We start from the raw sequence: 23,617 nt of genomic DNA on the forward strand, positions 1-23,617 counted from the left end.
GGTAAGGCCACAAGACACGCATCCTTATCCTTAAGTGTAGGATTGGTACATGATCACCATAGTGACACCTACAGGAATCGACCATTAAATATAAAAAGGGAAGTGAAATAAAATTTGTCAGCTTTGATCATTTGCTCAAGATAAAAAATTTAATTTGCAGACAAGTGATTCTGTGTGATCCATCTGTCACCAACTACCCAAAACAGGACACATCAGCCATTTGAACCTGCTTGATGTTGACACAACCTTGTGTCCTGTTCTTGGTAACTCTTATGTGCCCTGTTTCTCAAAAACTGTGTGTTTTCTGTGGTGGCATTTCAGGTCACACTAGAGGGGAACATTCCTTTCTCCTGAACAGTCCAGTTCAGTCTGAAGCTCTGAACACACAGACTGTGTCCAGCTGACTGCCACAGCTACTGAAAACTGCTTTTTGGTTGCCTAAACCACACTTCTGCTGGACCAATAACAGGAAACCAGACCGCAACCATTTCCTAGAGTCACAGTAACAACACTATCAACATGTTATTTGGAACTGATGGAGATTTTTCTGTTCAGCATGATATTCATGTGACTGCATGCTCCTGCTGCTTCCATCCCCCTCAACATATAGAGAGATGCTGATAATATACTTTATATATTACTTTTAGAGATATATTTAATGTGAATAAATTGCTTAAGTGGAATGATGAAAAACAATTGTGCGGCACACATCAGTTTACAGTCCCCTGTAATTTTCCTCTCAGTATGCAATTGTGACTGCAAAAAAAAAAAAAAACAATGAATGTTTCCTGTAACCTGAAGAGACAAGTCACACCAGACTGAGATTATTGTAAATTGTGACAACAAAGAAAATGGAAAACAGACCCAAAATAGATGGGCACACCATACTGGTGCCAAAATAAGGATAATAAAAGGTTTCAGGCTGTTTTGTGAGACAGAAAGAGGGGGAGCCAGGTTCTTTGAACAGTTAGTATTATAGGTCTGCAGAGCAGTGGGAGGCTGACTGTTTTCTGTGGACTAAACACTGAACCCACTTGTTGGGAAAGCTCCCCGAGAGTTAAGCTTGGCGCAGGAATCCGCTATTTCCAATGCACCATAATTGCAGTTCTCCCAGTTTACTTTGTGTATTGGAAAGACAAGGAATGGCAGCACTAGACTCTCAGGGAAATCTGGGACCTGGAGTATCTTTGCTACACCAGTGTACGACTGAGGGGAATGAGGACCAAATCTCTCTGGACTGCTGCCCTGAGAATGAGAGCAAGTCACTGAGGCTCACCAACTATAGCCACCACAGTATCCTGTCCAAAACATTGGTAACATTCCCTGAGCTGAAGCAGTTTCCAGAGAAACAGAGCCAAACAGATGGACACTTCTCAGAAAATAACCTCTTCACCGTTTCCTGTGCAGTTGGTTTGCTGTATATATCTGGTAAATAATGCAGGAAACTAGACATGTTGGGAGTGAGAGCGCTCGCTTCACTACTGGACTCATTCTGATATCAGTTGTAGCGGACTGTGGCTGTTGTACAACATAATAATCTGATTTACAATTGGACATACAGATTATAACTGTGCTGTAGTTATAATGCAGAATGGAAGTTACAGCGAAGAGGTATTTCTAACAATGGTTAGAAATTTCCAAATGAATGTAACAGAGAAGAGGTTCTCTGTTGTAAATAAACAAGTATGTTCAGCACGAACGTTTTTCATTCAGGCATCAAGAGCCACTCAGTTTTGTGCGATAAACTGGACATAGTAGATATAGTATATTTATTTCTTAATTAATCAGTCAACTAAATCATTTCTTGAGAACTTGAGTCAAATGTTAGGGCTGTGACAGCAGACGGTCAGCCGTCTGGCTATCAGTGAGCATTTGTCTGCCTAGTTTTTGTGGTGTGTCCTGCACCAGTCAGATCCCCGTCAACAGCTTTTCATGATTCAACGTGTTTAACAGATCCATCATTCAGAGAGATCCTTCTGTAAGGCCGTTATATAGTTTATAACTGGAAATACAGACTACTGCCCCCTGCTGGCATAGAGAGTTACCTCCTGGTGCCACTTTTTGGCCCAGATGCTGGTTTTGGTGATGGGACGGCCCAGTCATGTCTCGTTCTTTAATGTTGGACCAACATTTACTGGTTCCACCTTCTCAAACCTGACAATCTGCTTCTTTTCTTTTAATAGCACTGCAAACTGAGTGGTTTCGGATTAAAGGCAATTTGTTTGATAAAAACATCTCATATCATCTTGGGTTCAGAGAAAGTGTGAGCATTTTTCACCATTGTGACATTTTATAGATTCTTCCAGAAAATAATCAACAGATAGACAATGAAAACAATCCAGTTCCAGTTCCAGAGATCTGATAGCGATTATTATAACTGATGGTGATGTTCATCATATAAGTCATCACCAATGCAAATCACGTAAGATTGAGTAAGCTTTCTTTTTCCCCCTCCAAGGACCAGTTATGTAGACTGAATTATTCCCAGTCCAATAACTTAGTGGCAGAAAACTCCCACAGTTGAAAACCAACTATATAAAGCATCCAATTCAGTCAGCATGGCTTCAGTCAGCAAAATCATCACATACAATGAGGAAGCCTTCAATAAGAGGCATCCAGGGATTCAATTTCACAAACATTTGATGAGGTGAGAGGAGGGGAGATGAGCTGTAACCCATTGATGCATAGCTTACATCAGCAACAAAATATTCATGAACACACCAAGTGATACAGTTCACAGATGTGATGAATTTCATTTCATTTGCAATATGGTTAGATGACCCAGAAAGAAACTGTGTTTTAGAGCTCGTGTCACTTGACTGTCAAGCTCAAACAATTCAACTTTAAGGACTTCAATAGAAAGAGAAGAACACAGAGAGCCGACAAGGCTGTCACATCAATAAAACAGATGATATAACACCTTCAAAGAACAAACACTCATTTTTCAGAAGAATATCAGAAAAAAATAAACTCTACATCTTGTGCATTTAGCAAACACTTCTGCCAAGTTGGCAGGTTACCAAAACATTACTGAAAACATTCAAAAACAAATAAGCACCTACTCAGAGTGCAGTGAAGCAAGGAGGGAACAGCCTGGTGTATGACTGGAAGTGCTGTGAAGCTCTGAAAAATGAATTTAAGAGCGAAACAAAAGGAGACGCCAGAAAGAGGTGTTTGTTTGCTTGATTTTTCTTTTGTTTTTTGTTTTAATCAGTCACTTTGTGCCAAACAATATTTCGATAAGCACTCTTACAAGACAAGGCATGTGAGTACAGAAACCGCATAAACATCTTGAGATCATTAGGACTCGAGAAACAAGACCTTCCTTAAATCGTCCCAGGTACACAAACCATAATGTACTGTTTGTCTACTTTACACCACAGCAGTATCATTATCACATATTTAGTACTTGTGGTAACCAGCAACACAAAACCAGAATTTTCTCAAACAGAAACCTGTTTACCTTCATTTCATCCCTGCAGTCCTGTGCTGCTGAACTACCTCTCTAGATGATAATGACACCTGATCTGAAATCTAAAGCCAGAATCTCTGCTACACTGCAGCACACCCGAACAGCTCGAGCTGCAGGCGTGTTACAACTTAGCAGGACTCCTGTTACAAAGACAAAAAAAAAGGAATAAATAAAATAAAATCACTTGCAGCCATCATAAAACAAACAAAAAAATAAAAAAGCTCCACCCAAAAGCTGCATTCCTCCCACACTACCGGCCCCATCAGGCTAGTTACAGGCTTTTAAACATTCATGTCATTGTTTTCACTTTAAAAAGGCTTATCTGATCTAAGCCCCAACTCTTTTCAAACTGCAACACAACACGTCTGCTCCACCCTTCAGGCTAGCTTGTGTGTGCGTGTCTGTGACGTCACGGGGGAGGGAGGCTGGGTCATACGAGCCCCATTAGACCGGAGTGTCTTGTTCTCGTGACGTGCCCATGACATGAGATATGAGATACAAGACCAAACCAGCTGCACACACAAACACACCAACTTCATTCAACCTAACTGAGGAGAACAAGACCCAAAGTGTTTCATTTTAAATCATCTAATGACTAATGACGAACCATAAAGGACTAATACATTTCACCGTTGTTTAACCTACATAATACTTAATTTAGCAAAGATGTGTGTTCTTCAGCACCTGGAAGTCATCCAGTACAACCAGACTTATCTCATGACCACTGGGGCAGATGGGTAAGTGCATTGTTTAACGGCCCAGTGAATTGGCTTCCTTCCTTGAAGTGATGTGTTCATTTCCCCACCAAGATTTATACAGCTAGTCCAGAAATCCAATTCATGACCTTAAAAGGCTGCGTCTTTAACCTTAGTTTGTGTAGCATGCTTTACAGCATCCTGACTAAAGACAAACGCACAACAGCTTTTATTTTCATCAAACTATTAACGTTTGTTTAAAACGCATTTCATTACTTTCACTTTGTTCAATAGTTAATTAAAAGCAAAATGACAGGAAACAAGGGAGAAAGTTTGGGAGATGACAGACAACAAAGACCAGAATCAAACCAGAGACAACAGGTAGGATTTATGTTGATCTACTTATCAACCAGGACACAGAAATGTCTTCAAACGCTCTTGGCGGCTATTTCTGGCAAACTTCAATCAATGAAACAATTTTGATTAAAGTATTTTCTTAAGTAGATCCTGAACCCCTCCATCCAGGTCTACAATCCCTCTCACTGCGCTCTCTTCCCTACGGAGCACAGTAAAGCTCTTCAGCTCAGCGGTCGAATAAACTATGTAACTCAGCGCACTCAGCAGCCTCACTCCTAATATTAAACAACTGATGCAGATAGAACTGCTCCACGTTGTATGCACTTTAATGTCCTATCTGACACTGGTCTCACAAAACTAAAACATGTCTTCTCTGGCCTTAGCCATTTTGTTTGCTCACTTGTAAGTCACTTTTGATAAATTATAGCTAATCCTAAGGTAGCAAATAAATATAGCAGCTTTGCTCCATTAAAAAAAAAATAATAATAATAATAAAAAGTCTCTACAGCTGCTGCTTAAACTGAAATGTGAGTTCTGTGCCTCGTCTACAATACTTTAGGGCCTCAGTTGATCTAATAATCAATCTTTTAGGTAATGAATTAATCACTAGTACATGAAAATGCAAAAGAAAACTGTTAAAAATGTCCATTACAACTTCCTGGAGCCTAAGGTGATACTGAAGCTAGCTGTCTGAATCAAGTCTGAACAGAAACATAATTTTCTATCTTTCAACAAATAAATGAATCTGGCAATTTTTTTAATTCTCTACTTGTTTACTACCTACATGGATCAGTAGTGCACATATTACTGAAGGTTTTACATACATACGCTACACAAAATGAGTAATAATACATTTTTAAAGGTTAATACTGAGAATTGAAGCAAACATGCAAGAACAAAAATAGCAGCCTACTACCATTATTCCTTGTACTCATATGTGTGATAATAATAATAACACTTTTCAGTACTGACATTCTTCAAATACCTCAACCTTCTTTTTGTGTGTGTGCGCACTTGTAAAAGATGGAGAGAGGTGCGTGTCTATGTATTTTCATGTCCCCTCAGCACATCTGGCTCTTGTTACAGCCCCTGTGACCTGTTCGTGGTTCTGCTCCATCCCAGCCCCCATTTCAGAAGAATGACTGAGTGCTGCTGCTGCAGCTCCCAGGACCCCTGGCAATGTGGGAGCTCGTTTCTTTGCTTTAGGCTGGAGATGGCCTCCTGAAAAACACTGTTATTTTTTACATCTTTATCTTCAAAATGATGTTTTTAAGGAGGATGAGTGACGCCAGTGGCAGCTTCATCCAGACATTTATGTCAGGATATCTCCAGAAACACTGATTCATGTGCAGTTTTCCTTAACCTCTATTGCTATTACTGTGGGTTACAACACTGGCAGCTTTTTGACAAAACAGCAATTATTAGTTTGACCTAAAGCAGTGTCCTTTTGATGAATAACCTAATCTACAAAACATACAGGGCTACAAAATGTTATCAGTGGTTGAGATATAATTTAAGTGCTGCCAAACAGAACAGAGACAGCAAATCTCATTGAGGGATCTCTTTGTTTCAGGCTGTTCGAATCTCCCAGACACATCAGATGATGTTTTCTAGTTTTCGTGGGTGAAACAGAATCAACTGCAGACACATGCACATACTATATACTTACACCTAACATATACTGCAGTTGTGATATTTTGCACAAACATGTATGAAGACAAAATCCTGCTGCTCTAGCTTAAAAAAGCTGAGTAGTAAAATAACTTAACACAAGAGAAATCCTTTCTAAGATCTACAGCGTTCAGGGACACAGGGGAGTTGGACAAAACAAGCATCCTACGTCAACATAATTATGATCAAACTGGTATTTTTCCTCTCCCACATTCTGACATAACACCTTCTATGCACAAAAATAACAAGGTTACAGGTAGACTGAATGAACTGAAGGCAATTCTCTGGTTGCCCAGCTTGTTTTGCAGCTGAAAAAAATGTGTAGGCGTGATTTTATTTTGTACTGTGAAGCAGCTACTGATGGGTGATGACAGACGAAAGCTCAGTGCTCACAACTTGTTCTTCTCACTTTGTTTTGTTGCGTTATGAAATGCATTTATTTACCTTTTGATCTATTTAAATGTTTGATAAAGATTTCCTTTAATTTACTGAAGATACATGCAGTTGTCAACAGATTTCCTTTGGCTTTCATTTTCATATGTTCCAATAGTAACAAATATCAATTAAGTGAGCATTTTGTTTTCAGCGAAGATGAGTTCGATAACATGCATTTAGATGATCAATAGGATTGTTCCAATATACTGCATCAGTGATGTTGTTTGTGGGGATGATGGTTAGGGATTTGATTTCAGGTATATTGGCTCCCCATCTTTCCTCTCAACACAGAAGTCTCCAGCAGAGCAAACAGGATAAGTCAATCACTGCAGTTCATTAACTTTCAAAGAAGAGCCTCTGCACTGATATGAAGTGAGATCTGGGTCTGCTTAGTGAGACAGAGGCCGCGGCGCAGAATAAAAGAGAGGCTTTTTCACTGACAACAACACGAGGACAAAAGGCAGTGGGACCAAAGACACTGCAGAGATGCACCACTCTGCTGCTGATCAACCACCCTGAAATGAGGAACGATACATTCCTCTCTGGATGAAAAGCCCGGCCTCTTAATGGGTCCCTTGCAAACAAGGGCCTAAATCCAACAGTTCTGAGGGAACTGTGAGTGCAGTGTTATCATTAGTGCACTTCAAAGCAGCACCATGCTACACCGACTGTGTAGGGCTGCACACTCTGTTACAGCCATCAGCTCTCATTGGCTAAAGTAGGCCAGAGCCAGAGTGCAGAGTGGTGTGTTAAAGATTAATGAAGCTATTGCACAAGTAAACCAGCTTACCAAACATGCTTAAGACTAATAAAATATTTAGAGGTGACAATCTATATAACTGGTGTATTTGAGCCACATGTTTGACTCAATGACCCTAGAATAGCCCCTTAGGGCATAGTAACACATCATAGATGAATAGAAATAGTTATACAGTGGCTGGTTTGTGTTAAATGTAGACGGTGAATCATAAACGATTAAAAACTGTTAACAGAGAGGGCAGAACCAGAAAATATAGCAAAAATAATATCAGAATCACTCTCGAAGTTCTTACAAAATATATAAATGAAAAGACATATCAGTGAGGTCTGCACCACAGACGTCGATTAAATCATCTGTCCACCTCTCTGGTGTAGGACTCCTTTTGTTTTTACATTAGAATATTGTGAATCAAAACTTTGTTCCCACATTTAAAGCATAAAATATGATAGTTATTGGCATAAATGAGTAATAACCTTCTCGGTATCAATTTGTAAAAGACTCCACATGTATCCATGTTCACTGACAGAGTTGCATTTGTGTTGAGAAAACCTTATTACTCGTTTCAATGCAGCTGCTGGAGAAAAATCAAAATAACTCACTTTTTGTGTGACATTTTAAAAGTTAATTTCGCACTTTGCTACAGTCTCAGCTGAAACAGACGCCAACATCATGTTAGGGAATTACAGTTTGGTGAAGAGGTGTGGACTGTGTGATTTGTGTTTACTGGCAACGCAGCACAAAACAGAGGAAACACCTGTGTGGGGCCGTACAAATGATCTGAACACATCTTTCCAGTGCTCAGCAGACAGCTTCTTTTCCAAGCATCTCAGGGTCTGTCATATCCTGCCTGATGATTGTGCAGCCATTTTCTTCAACCCCTCTATTTTCACCACAGTTAATTGCTTCAAAGTCCAATTACGGACACCATACCTCAAGCCCTTCTTTGCTGGTGTTTTCTAATTCACGGTGGTTTACGTTGCAATAAAGTTGCAGCTGAGAGATGGGTCAGAAATAATTTAGCCCTTATCAGGAAGCACAGGACCAACAGTTTAGCAGAGCCTCTAAATTGAGTTGTTATATCACTGCAGACTCCTGACTGAGAGGAAAAAACTTAACAATTACCAATTTCTGCAAGTGAGATAAAAAAACCGACAACTTTATAACAAAGCAGAGAGAATGGAGATAAGAAAACGAGCATTCGCAAAATGCATGATGTGATGATGTTTGGTTCAAATGCTTTCCTTTTCCACATAGAACATACAAACTCAACTGAAATACTTCAATTGAAATGGAATAAAGGTCAGGTAGAAACAGTACAGTTTATTTCTATCTAGCTGTGGAGCCAACTTGGTGTCTACACTTCATAATAAACGTTAAAACTGCTGACAGTTGTCTCAAAGATGTTGTAACCACTCTCAAACTATGTAAGACACAGGCATTTAGAGAGTTTGAGTGATGTCAGTGTAAAAACACACAAACACACCCCACTTCCTGCCCTCCTGTTTCAGTTCACACCATAGCAGCGCATCCTGTGCAAATCCCCCATTAGTCAAATCCTGAAACTGCCTAAAACACCAAGTTTCAATTAAGGAAGTGAAACATTTGGATATTTTCTTTGAACCACTTCAGCACTACTTGAATAAAACTGACTGGACAGTGTGAAGCGATGACAGGACTACAACACCTCCTCACATTAATACCTGTAACAAATATAAATGTCACATTTTCTTCAGTGTTTGAGGTTCGGCTGAGGTGCCCTTTTGATTACATCATCATGTTGTCCCAACCTCTTCCCATGACATTAGTGGATGCAAATTCACATTAATTTGCAATCTCATGCCAGTTTCCTCAAAATTCAGTTATAATTTTGACCGAGCGTGGATAGAAAATTGGTAATGGGACTGCAGCACCTTGGCAAAGTAAAAGTGGGCTCTGACAGGGCTCTTTCTCAAAAGTTTCTTCAGTGCAAAAACACCAAAAGGTCACACGCAAATGATTTTTCAACATATTGAAATTCAGGCACTTGTGGAAGGAGTTTTAATTTAAAGTGGGCTGTGGAAAATAATCAAGAGATTAGAAGTTCATCTCCCCTAAAAAATTATGGACAAAATTAAAGAGAACCTCTAACAGAAGCTGTGTTCAAGTGCAGCGCTGTGTCAGGAGTTACTGATAGGAGTCACTGCACCAGAACTACAGATAAAATCCATCTCCTTCTTTAATCTGGTGTTGAACAGAATATTAATAATCTCAATAAAAAGGGTCTTGCCACTTCAGAGAGGAGAAGGAAAAAAAATAAAAAATCAGCGCATCGTGTTACAGAAACAGATCATGGAGTACAGCGAGGGCACAGTACCCTAAACACAATCCTCCCTTACGTGCAAACGCTGATGTGGACGAGAAAAACAAGCTCTGAAGGCATTCACCCCCTAAACAAACCAGTCAAAAGAACACAGCCGTTATTATCCACCACCAGTAACACAAGTCACTGCTCACAAAAAAGGGAAGTGACACTTCTGAGAAATGCGGCATTTCTACTTTGAAGTGACTGAAGGAATGGAGGAGGTATCTTTTCTTAAAATATTTTTTTCCTTTTATCCCCTGGTTATGATTAATGAAAGGCAACTTCTACTGAAAATAAGACCTTTATTTTGCATCTTCAAAACATAGCGTGCTGTAAATTTTGTATGTTTGTGACTGAACACAGCAGCTTGTTTCATATTCCAGGAGGAGGCAGGAAACAAAAGACTTGCTTTGAAATGGTCTTATCAACACTCTTTATATAATATTTCCACACAACACTAGCTCAGAGCAGGTAATTCTAACGTACAAGGTAAAAGTTGTTATAATTATGGTGCTGCGGCTTCTCTAATGATGGTGATTTTAGAGCATGTCTTTAAACAAGAAGATTAATGCAGTTAATCCAAATGCTTTAAATTGCTTAGCACAACAAGGAAGTTGTGCAACACTGCAAAAAGCCAAGTTAAATATTGAGACTCAAAGCACCGTCACCACTAAAGCAGCTTTCATGAGCAGAATACAAGATGGAATAGATGGTGAAAGCCTCAGGCCACAGACAGAAAGGCACAAAGTTTCAAAACAGAGTGGCCTAAGAAATATATATATAAAAAAAGCTGTCAAGCTTATGGAACAGATCAAATAAAAAAGGTGATTTTGTTGTAGCACCGACTACAACTGATCCATGTTTGAATTAAGCCTTTGATCGTGCGGCCATTTGATCCTATTCACACTACAATGATTCTTAATATTTAATACGTGCCAGTCATTCTTATCAAATCACCTCTTGCTAATAGCATTGCCTGTAATCTCATTTCACTATTAATTTAAATACTGGTGTAATGGAGATGCAATTGGACCAGACGTAGCACAAAAATGTGAGCGTCCCTTAAAAAACTGCAGTGCAAGCCTGATGACGTGTGCAAGAAAAGGTCTTTAAAATGTAAAATAACGATTCAGGGATTCAAGTCGGCTGTTAATACCCATTTTCCACTGAGCGAGTCAGCCGTTTTTTAATTTTATTACTTTAACTTAGTTTTAATTATTCCCCTTGTTTTAAAATGGCCCAATAATGTGGAAGTGGAGTCAAAGTGAGAGGTGTAATCCATTTGCACACCACTTGCTCATGACAATCTTCTACTTTTAAAAACAGTCATGTTCATTCCAGATGCATTAACATCCCGTAGTGGCATCAACCATAGTATTGCATTTAAAAATGAGAGGAGAAAAGAAAACGACAATGGTAACCAAGTAAAGGATAATGCAAACCGAGGGTGTAACTCAGCTGAGACGGGTGGTGCTCAGGGTTTTATATGATTTGTTGTGGTCAGGGGACGGTACCTTACCGTTTCCTCACTGACAAACAACCAGCCTCACTGTCACAGCCAGCTCACCTTGACAGATTAATACTGACAGAAAAAAGGAATGGACTTCAAGTGACTTTTGATCCAACGCACCAACAAGCCTTAAAGAACTGACACCAGCATCACATCAGCCTGTTTTTAATAAACAGTTCTAAAAACGAGACCAAAACCGTGAACCACACTTCCACCATCACATGTTGCAGTTCCATTTTCCAAAACCATGGCACAACTTCCCCTTGACAAACCCAGAACCAGCCTGGTGGAGGCATCCACCTCTCCCACAGTGGATTATCCCACATATTAATCAAAACGTGGACCAGACTGTGTATTTGGAGAATCATTACTAGTAGTGATTAGTAGTATCATAGTCAGAAAACAAGCTGAGAATTTGTTAAACGTCAATACACAAAAATACTAAGAATAAATTGAAACCACAATAAGTGGATAAGTAGTTTACTCAGATGAACAGCCAGTCAGGAAGCTGCCAATGATTTAACAAGCTGAATTAAACAAAAGCATCTTGAGGCACAGAGCGAAAACTAAACAACAGGTGGCCGACGTCTGCTCGACTGACGTGGCAGAGCCCTCAGATCACTGAGTAAGTAACAGATCACACCCAACAAGTTATATTTGTATATGCCTTAAAGGTAAAATTCAAATAGCAAATAAAAGGACAGAATTGAGACGTAGTCTAGTAATAATAATTAATTATTACTCAGTAACTCTCTCTGTGACTAATAATAGTTTAGGCAATTTGTTAAGTTGACTTAACATTAGTGTAAAACCTCTATGTCATGATATTAAGATGACATTTAATAAACCAAATATTTATTCAAGTAAATCATCACATGGACCTGTGACAAAGCAGATTTTGAACGGCAGTTTAAAACATTACCGTATTAAGCTTTCTCATTGAGCAGAATTAAAACTAGCTGGAGCAATTCGCAGTTCCTAATTAGTGTGTTTACAAAAATGTTTCTACACACCGACATCATGAATATGCTTCATGATGACGGAGGATACAAATCAGTATTTAAGGCAGAGTGAACATGGATGACAGTGTGATCAGAGTGAAGGTAAAACAACAAGGACCATCATCAGAGCTGTAAAACCTGCCCAGCTGCAGTCTTTGAACCCAACTCCAACACCTGCACACACCAGCAGAGTCTGTCACAAAGCGACATGCACAGCCCCACAGCTCAGACACAGCACGCATGGCCACACATAACTCACAAAGGAACTCTCATTTCCCATCAGCTGTAGGCAAAAAAAAATGGGCTTAGCAGATTTGTTTGTTGCCAGCTCTAAAATAATAGCCTCATTTTAATCAATGAACAGTGACGTTACACCATCAGGGTGGTGCAGAGCATGAGAGCATCTTTATTTCAGTCATCGCATATGGTTATAGCTCACCTTTGAAAGTTAATCAACAGAAAGAAGTCGTCGATAACATGCTGAGGGCTACACAGATGTGGCTGTTCCATGTCATTTACTCCAAGGTTTATCATGGTGATGTCATGTTGGCAGCTTGTGAAGCCAGAAAATCTGAAGTTGGTGTCTAAAGCAGTCTGTTAAATAGGGCTGCAACTACCCAACTTGGTGATTGAGAATTAATCATTATATTATATACGATTAGAAATCATCATAAAATGTCAGAACAGTGAAAAATGACAAATCGCTGTTTTCAAAAGCACATAGTGACATCTTTAAATGTCTTCTTTTGTTTGACAAATTGATAAAATGTTATTTTTATAATTGTAGAAAAGCAGGAAAATTAATTTGGCATTTTTCATCTAACAAAAAAAAATTATTCTCTCTAAAATTAATCCAACCAACCGTGCTCTTCTAAAGTTGGCTCACCTCAAACTCTCTCTGCGGAGTTTCCAATCCTTGTTGGCAACTTTTTATCCACCATCGCACACAATTAATCACAAACTACAGTCACACAATAGGCTGAATATTGATTTTCTCCGCAGGTTTTCTAACTAGTTTCTGACTAATCACAGAGGTAAGATTTGGAATGATAAATATTTCAGGTTCTGCGCAGTGTAAAAATGTTTTATAATTGCAGAAGACATTTGAGACGGTGGAACCGGAGAGGTTTGGCATTTTTCAACCATCAATTATTAAAATTGCTGCCAATTCATTTTCTGTCTATCCACCAATCTACTAATTGTTGCAGCTCAAAACTTAACCCATGTTATCCTGGGGCAAAAAGGCCACAACAGCACAAACACTGATGATCATTTATTGTGTTTAAACGCGAATCTTTATCTTTTTCTACTTTTCATTTCACGACTAAAAAACGGTTGTTGTCTTTGCCAGTGATCAACATCTGTCTGTCACAGTGGAATTTACTGCACATATTATATGACGATATTACATCGTGAACAATTAAAACATCGCCACAATCTGCCTTTACAGTGAGTATCGTGCTACAGCGCACATTCAATCTGTTAAATTCTATTACTTGTTTCCATGTGCAGTGCAGCGGCAAAGTCATAAATGAGGAGTTGGTATTCAGTAGAGGTAACGTGGAACTGGTTTGGACTTTCCAAAAACAGTTCACTTGTCTGATGTCATTACAATAAACCTTTTAAGCCACCTCAAATGAAAACACCCATAAGAGTAAGCTGACAGAGGACTCAATGTGAGTACCTCACCTACAGCTACACAGTCAGCGGCTACAAGACCAAAACAAACAACTCCAGGGGTAGAAAGACACTCGGTATGAAAGGACGGCAAGGAGCTAGAAAGAGGTAACTGATGCAACGTTTATGATTCCTATAAAACCTACAAGATGAAGGTTTCAAAGTACTGCTCCATCAGGATGCTGCCTGATAGGATATTTCTGATTTATCACCCACTCCTACTTCCCATTCAATCTCTATGTGAAACAGTGGGTTCACGTTTGCTTCCAGTTTGCAAACAGACTCGTCTCCTTTACTTCGACTTCAGAGTTCCACCTGATTAAACTTGTTCTGTGAAATCATGAGGTCAACGTCCAGTTAGTGGGACGGAGGAGATGGGACTGACCTTTCATTCAACAAATATTTTAGTTTGTTTATGTTCTAGTATTAATACTGATAAGTGATATAAAGCAAGCAGCACTGGAGGCAAAATGCTGTTTGGCTACAATTAATGTGTTTAATTTACGCTGTTTAACATACAACTTTGTGCATGTTTACAACCCCGCCCACGTTACTTCTTGTCCCCCCCATGAGAGTAAATGTCAGCAGGCGGATTTTAGTGCGACTCTACCTCAATACGTGCACGTTAAGACACACGTGATGGTGGAGTGCTGGTCATCTCTACAGAATACACAGCAGGTCAAATCAGACATTTACTTTCAACACTGTGCTGGAACATAACTGGGTTTTTTCCAGCTCATCTTTTCTCTGACACCAATAAACAGTTCAGTATCTCATAAAGGTGGTTTAATCAGAGGGATAACCGCTTTGAGTAAAAACCTGGGACATCTGTTTTTAATTCAGCCCAAGTTTTAGGTTTGACAAAGCTAAAGGCTTTACTAGCTAATGTTATTAAGTCTGCTTCATTAGACAGGCTCCTGGTCTGCAATTTTTCCATCTTAGATGCTGTGTCAGAAGCAGCTCGACAATCTTGCTCTGGTCAGACACAGAAATCCATTTTCTCCTTCTCAAAATATCATAAAATGGTTTTAAGCAAGTTGCTGAGACAGGCCAAACCACACAACCCGTAGTCTCCACATCGCAGTTTTGGGAATACATGGGTGTGATTGCTTTTTGTCTGGATTCCTCGTTGTCCACAGCCAATACATAGTTAAAGGATTTAAGTGTGTAGGATTACTCATTAGTCTGCATGCTGTGATTCACAGCACAAATAACATTCCTGGTCATGACCAGTAAGACCATTTGGTGCAAAACATAATGCTTTTCACTGGAAAAAAGGTTCCACTAGGGAAATAAACATCTGCATGAAGAGCTGCTTGTTCTCTGTGAGGTCTATTACACCTCAGGTTGTAAAAAAATAAAAACTACAGATGCATATTTAGCATAAAAACATCCTCAGGCTCCTATGATTTACTTTATACATGCCACACCCAGTGCAGCGTCACACCTGCTGTAACTGAGCCCAAATGTCGAAAGGTATGTTGTGCAATCAGCAAATTACAGCTATCATTGTTAAGCTGGAAAGATCCTAAAATGAACGTCACTGGACACCGGAGCAACTGACTCATCAGTGAGCTATCCCCTATCTATCTACATCTACTCAACATTTATTTAGATGCTTTTTCAAGTTCATTTACAGGGTTTGTGGTTGAACATATAAAGGTACATCATTAGATACGGCTAAACAGCTTTTTCCAGACCGTCCTTTACTGTTAGGGATACGCAAGTATGACATTTAGGCATAATTAACATATGGATTTTAAATAATACCCAAGACAATGAAGTCAATGATCAACTAACACAAAATAAGAATATATTAATTTAAAGTCTAACATCATTGTTCAGGGGAGGATGTGATGATGGGAAAGAATAACTTGGTTAATTTGTTTCAACAGAGGTCAAACAGGAAGTCATAAAGAGAAATTCCTCACTGAGGCACACAGGAAATGTATATCCATAATACATCGCCCCCCACACCTACTACGGCTGGAAAACTGTGGGCATTTTTCTCTTTATCTACACAAAATGGGAGAGGCAGTTGTCAAAAAAAGTGTTTTTTACACTTCATCACCTTAACTCCTGCAAATCAACAGTACTCTTCTGTCCAGACTCCACAAACGTCTATAGTGGGAGTTATGTATCCACACAGACACGCTACGGTTTACAGACACAACTAACGACTGCTACTTTACTCTGTAATTAATTGTCTTATTAAAAAAAATGATGTGGTGGACTGATTAAACTATGCAGAGACGACAGGCTTTACAGTTGTTGGGCTGTTATAGTTGTGATTGATTGTTACGACTAACCACACCGTAAAGGGGGAAGTCGGAGCAGGTCGCCGTTGTCAGCCGGGAGAGAAAAGTCATTCAGTGGGTAGTGTTTGTTTTCTTGATCGAGTCATTCTCAGGTTCACTAAGACTGTTTTAAATATGTTTGAACTGTATGATTTTATGATCAAATGAAGTTTACTTCGCTGTTCTGATGTTAACTCATCCCCAAACTCTCCGCTGCACTCACAGTCCTTATTTGCCGTTCTTTATTCACCAATACACACAATTACTCACATACTACAGTCACACAAAGGGCGCATCATTGATTTTCTCTGCAGGTTTTCTAATGAATTTTCTAACAAGTTTTCTAACTAATCAGAGAAATAAGATTTGAAATTACAATACTTCTAGTGTAGTCATAAATAATGCAATTCTAGGGTTTTAATAATTTGATATTAGACTCACAGCAAGTGAGCAACAAATGTGCAACAGCAGAAGGTTCACTTCTTTATACATGTATGAAAGCAAATGAGTCCTATATTTGCACAGTCAAAGCAGAGATGGTTTTATTTGCATCACCTCTAGCCTGTGTCTTCTTGTTTTCCAGCCTAGTGCTTTCTCGTTATTTCTAAACATTACACAGGAGCAAAATGCAGCTTTACTTACATGTCCATAGTTGATGAACCCATATTTACTGGCAATTCGATCAGCTTCGTCTTGACCTCCAGGTATGTGGACAGCCCACGTATTGGTGTAGACCTTCTGACCCAGAGCTGGTGCAAACCCAGAAATCAGCAAGACCATTAGAGGAACAAGTAACAACTCCAGCAGTCCAAGCCTGCGGCTTACAGAGGGAGGTGGAGGGCCAGAAGCCATGGGTTCTCCTAGTGCAGCACAGTCTCTGAGCACAGCGCCTCTCCGACAGGTCGGGGCTGTTCACGGTACATGCAGATGCACTGGGAGACAAAGAAGGGGACGGTTGCAGCTCACCTGAAAGAAAACAAAAAGAAAAGAAAAGGAAAGGAAAAGTTAAGATCCTTGCAAAGTTTAGAAAATCTGGTGATGATTTTACTGGTGAATCATTCCTTATGCTTTCACTATGAACATAAAACTGCCACAGAAGAAAATGGAAATGTCAAGATTCACAGGGAAACTATTCACGGGGCCAAACAAACAACAGTTGGTCCAGATTTGGGATTTTGTTTCTCCCTTTACAGTTGTTAAGGTGGAATAGGAAGAGAAATCAGAACAGAGGAACAAACTTGTTACAACACATTAAATGATATAACAACATATTAATCTGTTTTGTCACTGAGGAAGAGCGGTCACCACAACAGCAGTACTGAGCATGCATTTTAAAGCTCAGCTGAGTACGGGCATTTGATAATCTGAAAAGAAGCAGTGTGCAGGACGTCAATGCAAGATGTGATGTTGTGGTCAGACACAGCACAAGAATTAGCGTTTACACTCCCATGGGAGGACACGGAAGAAGAAAGCCTACGAAAGCAAAATGCTTAGGTAAAGTGGGTGAAGAGCAGAGGTGAAGAAGTGTGGTTAGAAAAACTTGACTACGCCCTGGATGCTGAGGGATCACAGCAGAGTCAGTCTCACTACAACGTGTGTCACTAAAGGGTGGAGTTTAAATGCTTAGGTCAGCAGGGGCAGCCCAGCACAGAAAACTTGAACTGTCACAGAGAGAAAAACCTTTGCCTACAGAATACATTTGTACCATATGAGTGGGCATATTTCAACAGATATGTTATCACCAAACCATAAGAAAACACAAACATCTAGAAAACAATCTCAGGAATAAGACAATGCAATACATCATACAGTGTGATCATGTTGCTGCAGCAGCAGCAGCAGCATGGAGGAACAGAAACACAGACACGTCACCTCATGGTGTAATTATTTCCTGGTATAATTTTCCCTCTGAAGTGTTTTGAGCCAGGAGGATGTTCTGCACCTGTGTCTGTCGAGACCATTATCCAAAGGGGTAACTCTACAGTAAGTTGACTGTCCTGCCTTTTGTGCTGTACACGAGCACATCTGTTCTTCTGATTCAAGTCTACTGTGGGAGAGGGCTTCTCCAATTAATTTGCAGGGCAACAGTGCTCATATAAGACCATATCTTCAGAGTTAACCATCCAGTGGACAAAATGGTACATTTTATAAAGCACTGTGCCTTCACACTTCACCCCAAATGTACACGCAAGCCCCTTAAAATTCCCCAGGACAGTTTGTTGTCTAGAGGAATTTTAAGAATGATGATTTAAGAAGTAGTTAGGGCCCTTTAAAAGTCACTTGGCATGCTATTACCAAGGTATGGCACATTAAAATAGACTATAATCAATAAAAATGAGCAGTACATATTCAGTATGCATTTTTCTTCATAACTGAACTCGTAATACTTTCAGTACATAAATCTTTTCATAACACTTTATTCATGTCGGCTGTGACAAAAAACATTACATACAGACGCCTACTCAGCTCTGTCCGAACAGTTACGTCTACAACCGAAGGTCTTAAACCTCCAGCAAATTGGGGCACTAGGTTTCATTGATTACTGGAAAGATTTTTAGGTGCAGATAATTTGTGCCACTTGCTGCCAACTGGCATCTGTCCATTAGTAAGTAGCCCTCACTGCATGCTGTTGATTCAGTATCTAAGTTTTATCATAATCAAAATTAATCTTTAGCATGCCATAACATCGGTTTTCAATAACAACCTATGCACTCAGTCGCATCTGTATTAGAAGGATAACTATAATTAATTTACGTGTCACACAACTGAAGGTGCTCAGCCTGCGTGATGCTTTGATAGATATATAGATAGATATATATACACAGACAACAAATCTAACAAATCATTTTTCAAACATCTGTTCACTGATTTATATTCTAATTAAAATTTGATTTTAACTTGATTTTCTAAATAAAAGGTTTTTACATACACTGTTAAAACACCATTCAAAAAAGCTTACACAGCATTGACACAGTATGTCAAAATAACTTAATTAGGCAACAGACCTAACACATAGCAGATTAACAAATAGAGCTTCTGCATGTTTAACCATTCTGCAGACAACTCTCAAATGTCTACTGTTAAAGAAGCTTTGTTCAGTCAGTGGCCACTTAATTTAGTCTATGTAAATCAATATTTAAATCCCTCGCAGCCTCTGCAATTAACAGATGTATGTGTGCAACTGAAAAACACAGCTTAAAACTGCTGAAAAGATTTTCTCTCCAATACAAGCAACTCCCTGAGCGGTTTCTAAGCAGAGAGATAAATAAATGTCTCACAGGTTAAGACAGACTTGGTTCAGCGTGATGTGAAGCTACAGCACAGGTAATTGCATCATTAGCGATCAGTGAGCTTACAAGTCAGGCCGGCTAGGAGCTGGCAACGACAATCTATGCTACGCATTTCAACAGCACATGGTGAATTTCATAAATATCCTGCTAACTTTACATTAAAGCAAGCGCCATATGCATTAAGCCAAACACTGCTCAGCATAATGTGTTTTATAAAACAGCATTAATCCCCCCATAACATTAGTTATGTTAAGCTTCTTTTAAAATTGACAAACAATATTAAATACGTATTATTACTACTTTTGAAAAACAAATAAAAAGCAGGAGAAAAACAGTGGTGGTATCACTCACTCAACTCTTCCTTCTGTCCTTTAGTGCAACAAGTAAACAGACTGAGCGTTTCCAAAGCTGCGATTGAGTTTGAGACGCACACCGACTTTAAATAGAGGCGGCTCTGACCTCATCTGGACGATCAACCACTCAGTTTTCCTAACGTCAGGGAGAAAACCACACACCACGGCATGACAAATGCCCAATTACTTCACTGTTCACAGAAGACAAAAGGAGAAGCCGATCGTTACACTGCGAGTGGTTTTAAGTGTTACAACACATGATAACAGAGGTTAAAAAAGACAAAATAAAGACCCCAAATTATAATTAGCCAAGTATCATTAAACCCAAAGGATAATACCAGCCTCATTACCAAACTCATTGGGACATTTTAAAAAGTAAACACTTTACACCTCATCAGTTTATTATTTACATTTTAATGAGCTAAAAATGAACTCTGATGCATTTAGCCTATGTGACCCTTTGCTCACCCTCAAACGTGTTATTATTTCTGCTGCTTTTCACACTGTGATACAGATGAAATCAATATCTCAGTGCAGGCCCACTCAAACAGCCCACAGTGTGTGTTTAGGAAAAAGCAAGCTACCGTATGTGTGGGGCACAGAGAAATAAATGACAGTAATATTGTTAACATTAAGGTAATTACTAATATGCCATCGACCACGCTCATCTACAGCTCGAGGGGACCAGATATTATTAAAAATACTGGAATGGCACCTGAGATCCTGTGACATAAAGACGTCTTCTCATGACAGGCCGTGTTATCAGTATTGTACAAACAATATCACACAGCAAGTCAAACACCAGCAGCTACTTACCGTCAGTAAAAGTCTTCTGGTTCAGACTGAACGACGCTACATTGGTTTTTAAAGAGCAGTATTGTGATTCAGTTTGTAATTTTTGGTAAGTTCCCTTTGTCCTGTTTTATTCATTACACTCTGTGCGTGCTCTATACTGCTCTGGTGTTGCAGTTTGGCTGAAGTATGTGCCTGAGGGCATGTTACACTACTTCAGTGTTTCAAACTGGCCTTACTCACTTTGCTTAGGGGCGTCATTAGGGCTGTGCAATTGAACAATATATATTGTTTGACGATAGACGAACAGCTATTGTTTCACATTATGCTCCACCGTTTATTTCCTTGTACATTTCCAATCACACACTTTAAAGTAATATGGTTCGATATTTGAATAATACGTTGTGTGCAAGCAGCACTTAGATATCACTAACCTCTGTTACCACCTACACAAGAATCATGTCAAACAGTGCAGAGAGTCTACTAATCTAAGTCACAAAAGAAGTCACACAGCCCCATGCATCATGTGTTTCCCCTTAAAACTGTTCCGTTATCAATATAAAAATGATCAATTGTTCAAAGGTGCATTAATTAAATCATTTAACAAAGTAACAACTATGTCAATAATTCACATCTTATGAAGATGCGTCACAGCAAATCACACATACTATAAACGTAAAGATTAAATTCTTTAATCAAATGGTTTGAAGTTTAAACTTGTTCCCCAATACTGTCAGTCCACACGTTCAAAATATGCTGCTTCAAATGGACGTAAGTGAACCTGTGCAATAACAAAAAGACTGTGTTTACAGACCTGGACTCTGCCCTCCACGTTGCAATGTGAGTTTTAGACACTAAACTCTGGCGAGTAATATGTTGCACAGCTCTAATTGTTGTAAATTACAAGAATAATTGCAGACGAAAGAGCACGAAACAACAAAATATTCTTGTCACGACATCTGTGTGTAACAGAACTTTTTCTGTCCAACATTTCTTCTTACAGTAGCACCTTGATTTTTTCTGCTATGGAATTGGGTCCAATGTATCACTAAATAAAATGTATATTAAAAAAAAAAAAAAACAGTGGTGCAAGAGCTGTGGGATCTCTGGTAGAAGTTTGCAGGTTCTCAAAGAAAGCAAACAAAAACCTCTGGAGAGTAAGGACTGTGTAAACCCAGAACCTCGCACAACTGTGAGAGTAAAAGTTTCTACAAGGAAATAAAGTTTTAAAAAAGCAAAAAGGAAAAAACACCTTTATGTTTCAACTTACATCTAATTGTCTAATTGTCTAATTGTATGGGAGGTTTTAATGTAAGTCCCAATTTAGGGTTAATTTATAATAATTAAAAACGGCCTAATTTAGAATTCACTTTAAAAAACAGAGTTTTCCCTTTGAGTTTCAGTTTTAGGTCAATAACAAGAACATCCACGTATGTGAATTCAATTAAGGAGCTTGTAGGGTGAGAAAAGTCAGGCTCAACATAAAGACACGACCACCACGTCAGGACACTCTTATCAGTACTGAGATGTGCTGTTTTCGTCTGGTGCCTGTGACCACATGCTGGGGGCTCAACACCCCAGTGGCTTGTGTTGATCCCCAATAATCTGCAGCTCAAAACGGGCTCAGCACAGGTTCAATTACAGCGTTAGTTGTGCCTGAGACCACAAAAAACAAAACAAGCAGGTCAGTTCCCACAATATGTGAATGTTACATCTGCTGTGACACCGAATATCCAGCATCGAGTTACACCTGAGCTCCCAAAAGAAAAGCTCTTCACTGAAAGTTTGAATTAGTAGCAGTTCGGATGAAGTTTCATTGGATACAGAGTGTGAACACTTCAACACTGTAACAGTCACTAAATCCTCTGAGTGGCACATTTACACCAGCAGTCAATCTCGGTGATCATCAAAGTTAAAGTGCCACAGCCTCCACAATTACTGAGAGAAGAAACACAGCATGAAAAGTCAAAAGCGAGTTTCCAACACTCACACGTCCTGTTTGCAGGGAGCAGGACACGAACAGTTCACAGTTCAGGAAGGAGGAGAACTTGTGTCGCTCAGGCCTCGTCGACAAACACCAGCAGGGCTCAAGTTAAGGAGTTTACGCGGATCAGCTGACGGGAGAGCCGCCGTCGGTGGACTCCCCCTCACGGGATAAGTCCGTGACAACAAGCCGTGGTCACCCCCGCGGCGAGACTCGGACTCGGATCCGCAGCTGGAGCTGGAGCTGATCCGCTTGACAAATATGTCTGAAACCGAAGCGCGTCGTGATTAACGCAAACTTGACGCGGCGGTAGGCTGACCTGCTCCGGCTCACAGGTGCCTCCCCTTTCCCTCTGCTCTCACCGACAGCCCGGGGAGCATTACCGACCCACTCTCGCTCACATTTACTACAACTCGGGGGGGAAACGAGCAGCACTATGTGTTTTTTTTTTTCCACCACTACGCAGGAGCCACCACACAAACCGGACGCGGCGCAGTCGACGTCAGCTCGGCGTGAGCGTGTTGGAGAAAGACCCGTTTACACACGCGAACTGACACCGAGGAGACCACACGGGGGTCCGGTCCCGTCCCGTCCCGTGAGGGGGTCTGGTACCGGAGCTGGAAACACGGTAAAACTCGCCATCCACGCATCCAAACAAGCTAAAAAAAAAAAAAAAAAAACAAGCAGGAGCGGACGGGAAACTTGCGCACAGCTCAACTTACCAGCTTCCTCTTACATCCTGTTCGAGCCGGGCTGTTGTTGTCTCACAGCGGGGTGCTAGAACCGACCACGACACGCTGAAGAGGCTGAAAAACCGATAAGAGAGAACGGCTGGTTATAAATAGTCATGATACCCCTCCGGTGTACCGCTGCGTGGTCCGTACAAGCCCCAGGAAATACGTCACGGCCGTGGACAAAGTGGAGACGGGAGAGCGACACCTACTCGGAGCGCTGCAGCGCTGCTACACCCCCATCTGCTGCT

General features: G+C 40.0%; 1 protein-coding gene across 2 annotated transcripts in view; it reads right to left on the reverse strand.

Annotated features, from left to right (window-relative positions):
- Positions 1 to 23,505, reverse strand: part of furina (furin (paired basic amino acid cleaving enzyme) a) — a 74,078-nt gene extending 50,573 nt beyond the window's left edge. The window contains exons 1-2 of one of the 2 annotated variants that reach the window (XM_026378400.1): positions 23,358 to 23,505; positions 16,859 to 17,182 (exon numbers count right to left, since the gene is read on the reverse strand). In XM_026378400.1, coding sequence (XP_026234185.1) covers positions 16,859 to 17,068 — 210 coding nt within the window. In that variant the 5' untranslated portion in view covers positions 17,069 to 17,182; positions 23,358 to 23,505. Of the gene's footprint in view, positions 1 to 16,858; positions 17,183 to 22,641; positions 23,302 to 23,357 lie in introns of those variants that run through there. The other variant, XM_026378401.2, reaches the window with a different exon arrangement.
- Positions 23,506 to 23,617: the final 112 nt, after the last annotated feature.

This window comes from Anabas testudineus, chromosome 3 (assembly GCF_900324465.2).
Source record: "Anabas testudineus chromosome 3, fAnaTes1.2, whole genome shotgun sequence".
In the NCBI taxonomy this organism is placed as follows: Eukaryota; Metazoa; Chordata; class Actinopteri; order Anabantiformes; family Anabantidae; genus Anabas; species Anabas testudineus.